General features: G+C 35.7%; 1 protein-coding gene across 1 annotated transcript; it reads right to left on the reverse strand.

Annotated features, from left to right (window-relative positions):
• Window positions 1-354: 354 nt before the first annotated feature.
• sfi1 (SFI1 centrin binding protein) lies at window positions 355-10,733 on the reverse strand. The gene is made up of 27 exons (XM_051896880.1): window positions 10,625-10,733; window positions 9,668-9,770; window positions 9,434-9,589; window positions 8,730-8,891; window positions 8,535-8,605; window positions 8,337-8,429; window positions 7,960-8,057; window positions 7,327-7,393; window positions 7,078-7,208; window positions 6,893-6,974; window positions 6,623-6,801; window positions 6,453-6,528; window positions 6,215-6,310; window positions 6,009-6,085; window positions 5,816-5,918; window positions 5,606-5,702; window positions 5,367-5,527; window positions 5,207-5,281; window positions 4,361-4,435; window positions 4,100-4,276; window positions 3,768-3,991; window positions 3,549-3,647; window positions 3,223-3,460; window positions 2,923-2,995; window positions 1,954-2,098; window positions 1,193-1,295; window positions 355-645 (listed from the first exon to the last, which is right to left on the reverse strand). The coding sequence occupies exons 3-27, from the start codon at window positions 9,585-9,587 to the stop codon at window positions 499-501; spliced, it is 3,003 nt and encodes a 1,000-aa protein (XP_051752840.1). The 5' UTR covers window positions 9,588-9,589; window positions 9,668-9,770; window positions 10,625-10,733; the 3' UTR covers window positions 355-498.
• Between the last annotated feature and the right edge of the window lie 1,053 nt (window positions 10,734-11,786).

Genomic DNA, 11,786 nt, shown 5'->3' on the forward strand with positions numbered 1-11,786 from the left:
GCAAACATCACTTGAATGTTCTCTGAACGTTCTGAAACAAGTAGTAACGTTTAAAAAAAAAAAAAAAAAACACACAAGCATCCAACTACGTCTTAGAAAAAAGTCCAAAGAACAATATATAAATGTTTTAGTGCTAAAATTGAGAACATTACCAGACCAGATAACTCTGAATGAATGTACTATTAGTGTTACTGGAGGAATGTTTGTTTTTAACTTTGAGAGAATCTTGCCAGAAAGTTCTGAGTTGTTGTCTCCCTGTTAGCTGGGAGTATCCCAATGTCACACACAAACAACAAAACTTTAATTCAGATAGTCCACAGGATCTTAAATAAGAAATTTCAAAACATCAAAATATGAGATTTAATGCTTTATTAAAAGTATTTACAACAGTGTATTTGAATAAATAACAACTGAAATAAAAAAAACAGGTTTTAAGGACTAATACAATATTGTTTAGAATTATTTCTGGGATAACGGGTTGCACAATATAGCTTTAGTCTATATTCCAAACTTGGTAGGTGTTTTTGTATTAACCATGGGCGGTAGTAGTTGGCTCTGGATGGTGTTAACTCTGGCAGCATGGCAAATCATGGTGGGTTTCTGCTTGTTTAATCTCAAAGACAGAGAAGAAATGCGATTCTCAAGCTGCAAAGGAACATCATATTAAAACATTACTAAAATTACTTTGAAAATTAAAATAAATAAAATCAGAGACTAACAAATATCTACTGTCTCATCAGAGCAAAAACTAGAATATTTACAAAGATATTTATATAGACCACCATGCACAAAATCCGATAGAGCTATAGGGGTGTAATAACATGCATAAAGATAATAAATGTTATATTTATTATTAATCATTAATGTTAGATCTTAATAATGTCTAATATATTCCATATTATAACTTTCCAGTATTGCACATCATACAAAAAAAGCAAGCGTTTATGCAATTTGTAACATTTATCTAGTGACAATCCTCACAGCTGGTTTTGAGCATTTTAGATTTATATTTACGTAAATTTTCCAAAAATATGCGTGTTAAATGTAAACCACCAGTGTCCTCTGTGCAATAGTGCAGTCTGAGATACCCAGAATGTTGCCTCGTCTTATTTGTTAATCCTTTACTGTCATATTAAAAGATGTGAATTTGTGTATGAGTGTGTGCAAGAGAGAAAGAAAGATATACGGATACCTCACTTAACTCCTTTAAGATGCTTTCTCTTTCCTCAGTTTCTCCCTCAATGCCTGTTGTTGCGAGCCAGTTACTCAAGACCTTTTGGAGCTTACGCCATGTCCTAAACACACAAACACATGCTGATTTCACTATATTAGTGAAGACATCTCATTATGCACAAGGTTTTTTTTTTATGAAGGTGATGATATTTGTTATACCCCTTTTGTTCGATCACAAAATGGAAATGTAAAACATTCCTTTATTTCTAATTTATCATGTAAAGAACCCAAATATTTTCACCTTATTAGTCTCTCAAATGTAGCAGAAACTATTCATTCCAAAAGCCAAGTTTCCTTGTGTGTGCTAGAATAAATAACCCACTTTAATATGTTGATTCAGTCAAACTACAGCTGGAGAGTCTATTTAAATTTTTTTTCCAAACACAAAAAAAAACAGCTCCAGTCTTAAAATGCATGTCCAAAGTAGTGGTTTCAATTTCAGGAGACTGGTGACTTTTACGGCAGGATCGCTTCAGAAAAACAAACAAAGAATTTACAAAAATATTATGCCAATGTATGTGTGTGTGTGTGTGTATGTACACACATATATAAACAAACGTTTATGTTAGATGTGATTAATCATAATTAAATCGATTTGACAGCACTAATATATGAATTTGTATATAAATCTAACAAATAATGAATTACAGTAACTGTAATAATTAGAATAATATTTCTAAACACTGTATATTCATCCCATTGAAAGCCAGATTTACATACTGTAGCTGTTTTCTATCTTGCTGGTATCGTTGCATTTCCAGTCTAATATCTAGTAGTTCTTTGGTGAGATTTTCAGTTTTCTCCACATTCACTGCTTCATCTTCCTCATTCTCCTCTTCCTGCTCTGGTAATCTCTCATACACACCTATAGCCCGGACAAATGACAAGTGTAAATGGTCTTTAAATATGTCATGGAACCTCAGACTAGTGAAATGAGCAAGCAAAACTCACTTCATTTTAGAGTTGCATGATTCTGGATAAATAGAGATTACGATTCCCACAATTCTGAATAGACAACTAAACTAAACAACATGTAATTTACTAGAGGTTCTGACAAAATGTTATTTGCTGAAGTATATTTAAAAAATATTTAATCAATTTGCATCCATTTTTTTGTAAAAAAAAAAAAAAAAATCAGTTTGAATAAATGATTCAATGACTCAATCACACAGACTTCAATTGTTTAATTACTCAATGAATCTGCATTTTTGAATGAATCTCCTGAATGATTCAATGACAAACACATTTTTTAACAGTCACTTGTCGCCACCTACTGGTGTAACAATGTAGTTGATACAATCTTTATTTAAAGTGTCAATTTCAAAAGGTGATTTCCTCTATTTTGGTCACTACCATAGACATCAGTGTTTATATCTGAACTATAAACTTTCATCCAGTACTTCTGTGTTAATCTGAATTATTGTAACACAGAAATAGTAACACTGTGTGGTTGAAAAGACTGTTTGTGAAGCCGTTTTATACCTATACATGACATCTGCTGTCTCTGGATCAGCGGCAGTGCCAATGGAGATTTGAATGTTCGCTGTGATTGTACTTGTCAAAAGATTTAATAGCTGAATTGCTGTCATTTAGGAGTAAGACTGTGCTGGTGTTGGAATCGAGGTCGCGATCTTTTAATGATTAATCGTGCAGCTCTACTTCATATTATGAAAGACTATGATTTTTGACCTTGTTTTGGGAGAAGGTGGGAAGTGAAATGAGTAGAATGCAGTAGAGGCTCCTGATTCCTTAAGCTTTTGTGCTGTAAAACAGAAAAAACTCAAAACTTGTAATATTTTCACAGAGAATAGGAAATTCACATTTAAGCCAAAATACTATTTGTCTACAAGGAGGCAAGACGGCGAAACAAAAACAAGAATAAGTAAATGAGTAAATAAAAACTGCCAGAGGAAGATAAGTAACATTATACAAAAGCCTTCATTGTCCTAGCCTAACAACAAACAAGTTTTCTGACAGCATCATGATTACCTTGCCATGTGATACTGAAACAGTAAATGAAGATGGAGGAAGCAGTATGTCCTGGCCGGTAGCCGTAATATATTCTGGAGGACCAGGTTTGAATGGGAGGATCTTAGGTTGTAGTACCATTGCAGGTGAGTCCAGTGGGTTGTGGGTCAAAGGAACTGAGGGTAATGGAGAAGGAAAGGAAGGACTGCTGGAGGAGACCGAGGGAAATGCAGTCTCTTTTACAGACACCCTCTGACTACTGAAGCACCATAAAGAAAGGTAGATACTCATTAGTATGTGAACAAAAAAATTGTGTTTATGTCTCAAAGTTTGTGTGTTTACAACACCTGATGATCTTGAAGTCATGTGGCACAGGTCTGGCTGGGGACTGCAGCAGGTCATCTGGTCTTCTCGGTTGCAATCTAGATGCTCGAACTGACCAACTGCTGACAAAACAGGAGGATCAGATTTACTCAAGACATGTCAATTAGTATAATTTTCAAAATCAGATTAAAATTTGAATGAAATAAGATAAAATAGAATTAAGATGTTGTACTTTGACTCACAGGTGATTGATGACGGAATCTTTCTGCCTCTGCTCTGCTGTTTGGCTCCTGATTGGAGAGGGGGTGGGAATGGGGGTGTGGTCTTCTGGCAGAAAAAAAGACACACTCTTCTTGGAGTGGCTGACTTTGGACGGCACTGTTTTACCCTTGACAGGCTTGCATAGTGCCCGCTGCTTCCATCGAACGGCACACCGCCTTACCACTTCCTGAAGCTGACGACAGCTCTGTATTTAATGAGGATTACTTATATTAATGTAAACAAATACACACACATATACTCTATAGACTGTAGACTGAAATGCACAAATATACATTAACTATAGAAACAGCACCTGTTCATAGCTGTGCTGGGCAATATTAGTTGAGAAAGCACCCATGTGCGCTGTGTGTGTGAGGATGTGCGTGACACCCTCTCTCAACAGTTCATCTCTGTAAAACTGAGCTGCTTCAGTCAAACGCTCCTGTTTTCTCTGACGTTCTGCAATCCACAGCCGCCATGAGCAAAACACCTAAAGCATACAGACCAAACTGAGACTGTGAAGTTGAAGGAAACCTGAACTACTAGTGATAAGCAGTGCAAGATCTTTCATTACTTTGGCCTGTAGGTTGAGGGACCAATGCCAAAGGGCAGTCTCAGTTTGCTCCGCCTCTTTTCTTCTGCTCTGCAGCTGTGTGTCATAATCATTCAAACTCAGACAAAAAAAATACAATATAGAATCTTCAAAGAGACAGTAACAATCAATCATAAGTAGCTTCAGCTCAAAAAAGGAAATGATGGAATGTCAGCAGCCTGAACTACTGTATAGTAGGTGAGGCTATAACAAAGCTTTAATATCACAACTACAGCTATATTTAAAAAACAGACATGTGCTAAGTGGACATGAAATGGATGTTGCGATCGTTTTTCTTCCCTATTGTGATATATATATCAGCTTTTCACTGAAAATGTAGGATGGGACTTGATTTTGTTCTTTGGGAATTGATTGGACTAATAGATCATTGTCGTTTGCTATTTCTGCGATCTCATGAGAGTGACAATTTGCTGGAGGGAAGAGATTATTGTCCCGCCCTCATGCTGGTGCACACATTATCAGAGAAGAGATCTTGTTGCAAGGTGGAAGGGAAGTTATTTTAAATAAAGATTATGAGGGAACATGATTTTTTTTTTTTTTTTTAAATAGTGATGTGAATGGATAAATCATTTAAGATAACACTGCAATATTACATTAAAAAATATGTCATGGTGACTTGAATGAAAAATTGTGTGCTTAATATTTTTATTAAGTGCTATTTGTTAACAATAAGATAAGGTAAAGTGCTTCACGTCATAACAGTTACTATATTAGTGCATTTTAGCGCAGCAGGAATGTTGTTTTGACCAATCTAGGCTTGTTTTATAATAGCCTTCAAATATGATTGAACACTAAATCAAAACTCACCTGTGTTCTCCAGCAGATAAAAAAGCGCTGATAAATCCTCAACCTGTGAAGCTCAAAGCTTCTTTTCTTCATTACCTAATTATTTATATATATATAAATAATTAAGAACAGACTTTGATAAAATGTACAGATATGGAGAATTTGGGACTTGAACTGGCACCTGATATGTTTTGTGATGGTGAATATTACTGGTCCATGTGTTGAGGGTTCTTTTTCCCAGCGTTCTACTGTAGTGTCTGTTGGCCATCTCATTCGCCAGTCTCTCAACCTTTACCTCCATGCTTCGCTCTCTCCATCTTCTCAAAGCCACCTGCACACGTACTAACAGTACAAAAACAACACTAAATAATTTCATCATTACACAGACTACTAACAGTGGTATTTATATAACCAAAGTACATTTCTCCAGGTGTATTTGAGCCTGTTTCAGGGCTTCCTCCTGCTGATGACGGTGAAGATGAGCAGATGCCGTTCTCTGTCGCCATGCCAGAAACACCTATCAAACATATAAAATGTAAAATATTTTGTAAAATGACAAAGTTGTACTGATAAATAATAGGTGTTAATTTTTTACGTCTGTTATATAACTAATTTTGAGGATATAAGCACCTGAGATAAAAGGTGCTTCTGAGAAAAACATTTTGCACTGTTTTCCTTCTCTCTCTCTTCCATCAGCTGTGACACGTTTATTCTCCATAAACAGAACATTCTCCTGCAGAAACATATAAAAAAAACAAGATACAATTACATATCTTTAAATTAACACTACAAAAAAATTATAGTAAATCGAGCATAAGAATACCTGACCAGTTGTTGCTGATGCTCCTGGTAACGGCACTCCACATGACTGTTAATCGATTGATTCTGCAAATGGTACGACTACATGCATGCATGTAAAAACAATGAGCTGTAAGCTTTGTATACAAACAATATACAATACACTAGTATATTAAAGCAATAATTGTAAATAAACTGTATACTGTGTCAAAACAAACATGCTATTCATACCTTCCAAGCTTCCAAAGCATGTTTGAGCAATTTGCTGTGGTAATGTTTCTCCATTTGAGCAAGTTTCTCTCTTTTCTGTCTTTTGTGATCTACATACTGTTAAACAAGCTCATATTTACTTATTTTAGATTCATAATATTTCAAACCAATAATAACAACAACATCTGCATCATATGACGATTTAAAAACATTCTCAGCTGTTTCCCTTATTGAATAGAGCCAGTTGTGCTACTCGTACCTGATGCCAGCCTGCCATGGCTCTTCTCAGACACCGCTGTCCATCATGACCCTGTGCCTGCTCGAAACGTCTCTGACTTGTATACAAAACACAGAAAGGCTGACACTTCATAAAAATACTCAGTGGTTTATTCAGATGTTCTTCCTGAAGCTACATTATCTGATTCACACCTGGTTTGTATGTCAGCGACGAGGTTTCTCCATTGGTTCAGAGCCTTCCGTAGAAGAGTGTTTTTGTAAAGTGAGTCGGCTGCTTCTTGTTTGAATCTCTCCGCTCTACACTGTACAGCACTGCAGGACCACTTAGACCAGGCACGGGCACAACACACATGCTCGGCATGCAACACAGCCTAAAAAGAATTATACAGACTACTTGGTAAAAGAGACAATGAAAATCTCACTGACTCAAACAGCAATGTATATTCGTGGATGTCAGCATACCGTTCTTTCAGCAAGTCTCTGATCTCTTTGTACATCCAAGTTTCTCCACCATGTATAAAATGCCCAACTGCAAGTTTGTTGCCTACATAAGAGGAAAAAAAAAAAAAAAAAATGTACATTTTCAGTACAATACAACACAGGCATGGATATCTACCTGCACACATTATTTAGCCACAGAAACTCACCTGTAATGTTGTTCAGCTCTTTCTTTCCGCTCTCGTTTCTCTGTGCGTTGTGCTGTGAACTCCATCCAAGTGTTTACATATTGTGGGAAGATACGATGGGCAAAGCAGGCATCAGCACGTAGTTCCAACTCCTGTGTGTGATAAAATATTAGGAGCATTTTGAAGGCAAAAATAAAAAAGTGCAGTCCATCATTAATTGCAAGTGACCTATGATATAAGAAAATGAGTGTCAGAAAGTGTGGTGGCTACCTTCATTTGTCTGTGCTCTGTAAGACGTTTTCTCCAATGATGAAGGCAAAATCTCAGCACAGAAAATCTATTGATTAATAACAACCATTTAAAGTCTCACAGACCAACTCATGTTTATTAATGACCTGAAATCTATAAAATATATCACTCAGCTAAAAAAGAAACATCCCTTTTTCAAGATACTGCATTTTAAAGATAATTTTGTAAAATCCAAATAAACTTTACAGATATTTATTGGAAAGTGTTTAAACTATGTTTTTCAATGAACCATAAACAATTTTTTTCACATGCACCTATGGAAGAGTCCTTAAGACACAAGGGAGGCATGAGGACTGCAGATGTGGCCAGAGCAATAAACTGCAATGTCTGTAATGTAAGAAGCACAGGTGATCATCCCTGTAGCATCAAACCAAGTGTAACCATATGCCCCCCCCCCCAATTTGATCAGTTGTTGAATCTTTTTATGTTCATACGAATATTTACACATCAGAAATTTGCTGGAAAAAAGCAGTTGAAAGTGGGAGGATGTTTCTTTTTTTGCTGAGTATATATGGCATGCTTCAAATTAAAAAGCACAAGCAGAACTATTGTTTTGCCAACAGTGAAAATATTAAACTCATTTATGTGACTTACTTGTGATGAGTTTGTGCAACACTCATCTGGGGTTGCAGACTTCCGTCTTCAGCCTGATCCAAGCGCAGCTGCCAGACTTTCCAACACCTTGCCAGCAACTGCAAAATGTCAGTATCCATTTCTGACAATTAAACTCGGCACAACTGCATGACGTAACATTCATAATCATTACTGATAGATGACTGGTAGACTAGGTGTTTATAATTTCTCTTCTTATGTACTGAGGAAGTTTTTAGTACTGAAATTTTGTTTAGTACAATAAACTATTTAAAAAAAAAAAACATTATCAAGGAAAATTTGATTTCCACTAATATGTTAAGTTTAAGGACAGTTCTGTCTTGTGTTGAGTTTATGTTCTCTATTTGTGTTGCTCTTACGATGTGATGATGATGCTGGACACTAATGTTATTGTTGAGACGTTGAGTTTTACTGTGAGTGACGTTCAGAGCAAGGCCTTTTAAACCCAAACGCTGTGAAGAAATACAAGACCATAACAAACAAACAAGAATTAAAAAAAAAAAAAAGCTATATAATAATACATCAAAAACAACATTATGAATAAGTACACCACTAACCAGAAGATAGAGTTGTCTGTGATGCATGGCAGCTTTTTCCCTTTTAGCCTTCTGTGAGCACATACTGACATCTACATGACTGATCAGGAAAACTACCACACTACATATCATAATGCTTTCATTGACATATTTCATTTCATCTCAGAGTCTAAAAGTAAATGTGAACCGTCTGTGAAACTGTGTAATCAAAGATACAGTGTCTCCAGTGCGAGAACGCCAGCCGCTGGGAGCCGTGCTGGGCCAGTTGTTCTGCTCTCTGTCCTCTGTCTTTCTCAACATGTCTGGATTGCAGCACATTATACCACTGACGCCAAAACTTCTCCAGCACAGAGACACGCCATACATCCTGAGCAACAGCTGCAATGCAGAAGACAAATGAAATGTGATTCAAGAGAAAAACGAATGTATAAAATGCAAAAAAAAAAAAAAAAAAAAAAAAAAAAAAAAAAAAATCGAAATTTATTTGATCGAAAATACAGTAATAGTAATATTATGAAATATTATTTTAAAATAACTGTTTCTATTTTGATATATTTTAAAATGCAATTTATTCCTGTGATGGCAAAGCTGAGCAGTTTCAGCAACATCACTCTAGTCTTCAGTGTCAGATCATTCTAATATGCTGATTTGGTGCTCAAAAAACATTTCTTATTATTATCATCTATGCTGAGAACAGTTGTGATACTTGTTTTTTTTGTGGGAAACTGTGATTCGCTCCTTTTTCAAGAATCTTTGATGAATAGAAAGTTTAAAAGAACAGTATTTATTATTCTTTACTCTCACTTTTGATTAATGATTGTCCTTGCTGAATAAGAGCATTAATTTTTATGAAAAAATTGTTCTGACCCCAACATTTTGAATGGTAGTGTATATAATAAATATATAAAAATGAACGCCACCTGTTGCCTTGTTCTTAGCCTGTCTGTTCTCTGTGTGTCTGATCCATCCATGAAGTGTATGTCTTAAAAGCTGAAGACAATAGTGACGGTGAGCTTTGACTCCTTCTCTTTCAGAACACAGGCATGTTTCATCCCGTCTCTCCAGTTCAGCCATGCCTGTGAAGAACAGCCATTTTAGAGATCACTCAAACTAGACACGGTACTCTGACTGTATTCACACATGCTCATACTCACTCTGCTCTGTACAGTGTGAGCCCAGTGTTGCAAGGCAAGATCTTCCTGATGGTACGCCACATCCCTGTGCTGTAGTGCTTTGTTCCACACAGTCCAAACCCACCTTTAATAACCAACACATGCACAAAAATATTCACATTAGTATTTTACTTGTAGGCCACTTTACATACTGTAGGCATTTACTTCACAGTTAAACATGCATCTTTAGATTATATACAATATTGTTCAAAAGTTTGAGGTTTTTTTTTTTTTTTAAGAAATTGATCCTTTTACTTAGCAAGAATGCTGAGTAAAATGCATTAAATTCATCAAAAGTGACAGTAAATATATTTATATTTACAAGACTTCTATTCCAAATAAATGCTGTTCTTTCGAACTTTCTATTCATCAAAAAATCTTGAAAAAATGCATCATTGTTTCTACAAAATATTAAGCAGCACAACTGTTAACAACATTGAAAATAATAAAAAGAAATTTTTCTTAAGCACCAAATCAGCATATTAGAATGATTTCTGAAGGATCATGTGACAGTGAAGACTGGAATAAAGACTGCTGCCGTCACAGACATTTTGAAATGTATTAAAATAGAAAACAGTTACTTTAAATTGTAATATTTTTCCACAATATTAGTGTCTTTACTGTATTTTTGATAAAATAAAAGCAGCACAAGAGACTAAAGCATAAACCTTTTAAAAAACTTTTCAACTAATCATGTTATTTATTTATTTATTATTTATAGAAGTATTATGTCAACATATTGATTGATTTGTGATCATATACGTGCTTACTTTTTCCTCTAAAATATAAAATGATGTTGTCATCTACAAGTCGGTCATTTATGTTACACCCCAACCCTGCACCAGGATTGTAACACTGTATATTATGTATCAGTCTGCTTTACTCTTAAATTTGTGGCTCTGTATTGTTGGTCTAACACCACATGAGAGCAATGCTCACTTCAGTGCAGCGAGTCTCTCGTGCTGTACTGCTGCTTCTTGCATCCTGCGTTTCATGCGACACATGTCCAGGTACAGCTCCCAACCGTTCCACATGCAACGCAGCTTGTGGTCCGTCTCTGCAGTACAAATATTCAGTTACAGCTACGTTTCAACTCAAATATTAATAGAATAATAGCAGTCTATGTACCAAAACTGATTGCAAGTTGCAGTTTCTTCTTTTCTTCTCTCTGGACAACAACATACTCCTGCCAGGCTTGAAATATTTTGCTGTACAGCATATACCTACAACGGGAAGAAAAAAGAGACATAAATATAACGGGTGGTGATTATTGAGATCCTAGCTATTAAAATGTCAGAAAAGAGATTAATAATGTTACAAAAGATAAATGAAATTTCTATTCATCAAGAGTCCTGAAAAAAATGTTTAGTTTTCCACAAACATATTAAGCAGCACTACTGTTTTCAACATTGATAATAATAAGAAACGTTATTTTAAGCACCAAATCAGCATATTAGAATGATTTCTGAAGGGTTAGGGTTGACTTACGTATAATGGCAATCTGCCCTTATATTTAGGGTCCATTCCTTTCTTGCGTGCCACCACTCATCTTTCCATGCTCCTAAGGTCTTCCTCAAGACCACCTTACAATAATGAGATCTGAAAAGAAAATACAAATTTTATCAAATAAATAAAGACTGACATTTTAGAGCAATATTTAAACACAATACACACACACTGGACCTGGCTTGTGATGTTGTTATTCGTCCAAATGTCTTCTGAATCCACAAGTGAAGGAACTTCCGAGCAAGGTGCCTAAACAACCAACGCAATAGTCACTTCTCATGACATTCACAACCCGTAAACTATTAGAGGATTATAAAAGGAACGAACTCCTACCTTATCCTCAGCTCTTTAAGTCTACCACCTCGGTTCCAATTATATCCTACCCGGTAAGTGTATTTGCGTATGGGTGTTTTACGTGCCCGGTTCTTTTCAACACCACAAGACAACTGTTTCCCCGCTTTTGGTCTTGTCGTTTGCATCTTTAGTGGTTTATTGGAGCATACATAACTTTCAGTCAATCAGCTCACTCTCTAACAGCCGGTGCCTGAGCTATAACTGGTTTAAATAAAGTTAATAAAGCAGCTTTCAATGGTTT

This window comes from Ctenopharyngodon idella, chromosome 6 (assembly GCF_019924925.1).
Source record: "Ctenopharyngodon idella isolate HZGC_01 chromosome 6, HZGC01, whole genome shotgun sequence".
Lineage (NCBI taxonomy): Eukaryota > Metazoa > Chordata > Actinopteri > Cypriniformes > Xenocyprididae > Ctenopharyngodon > Ctenopharyngodon idella.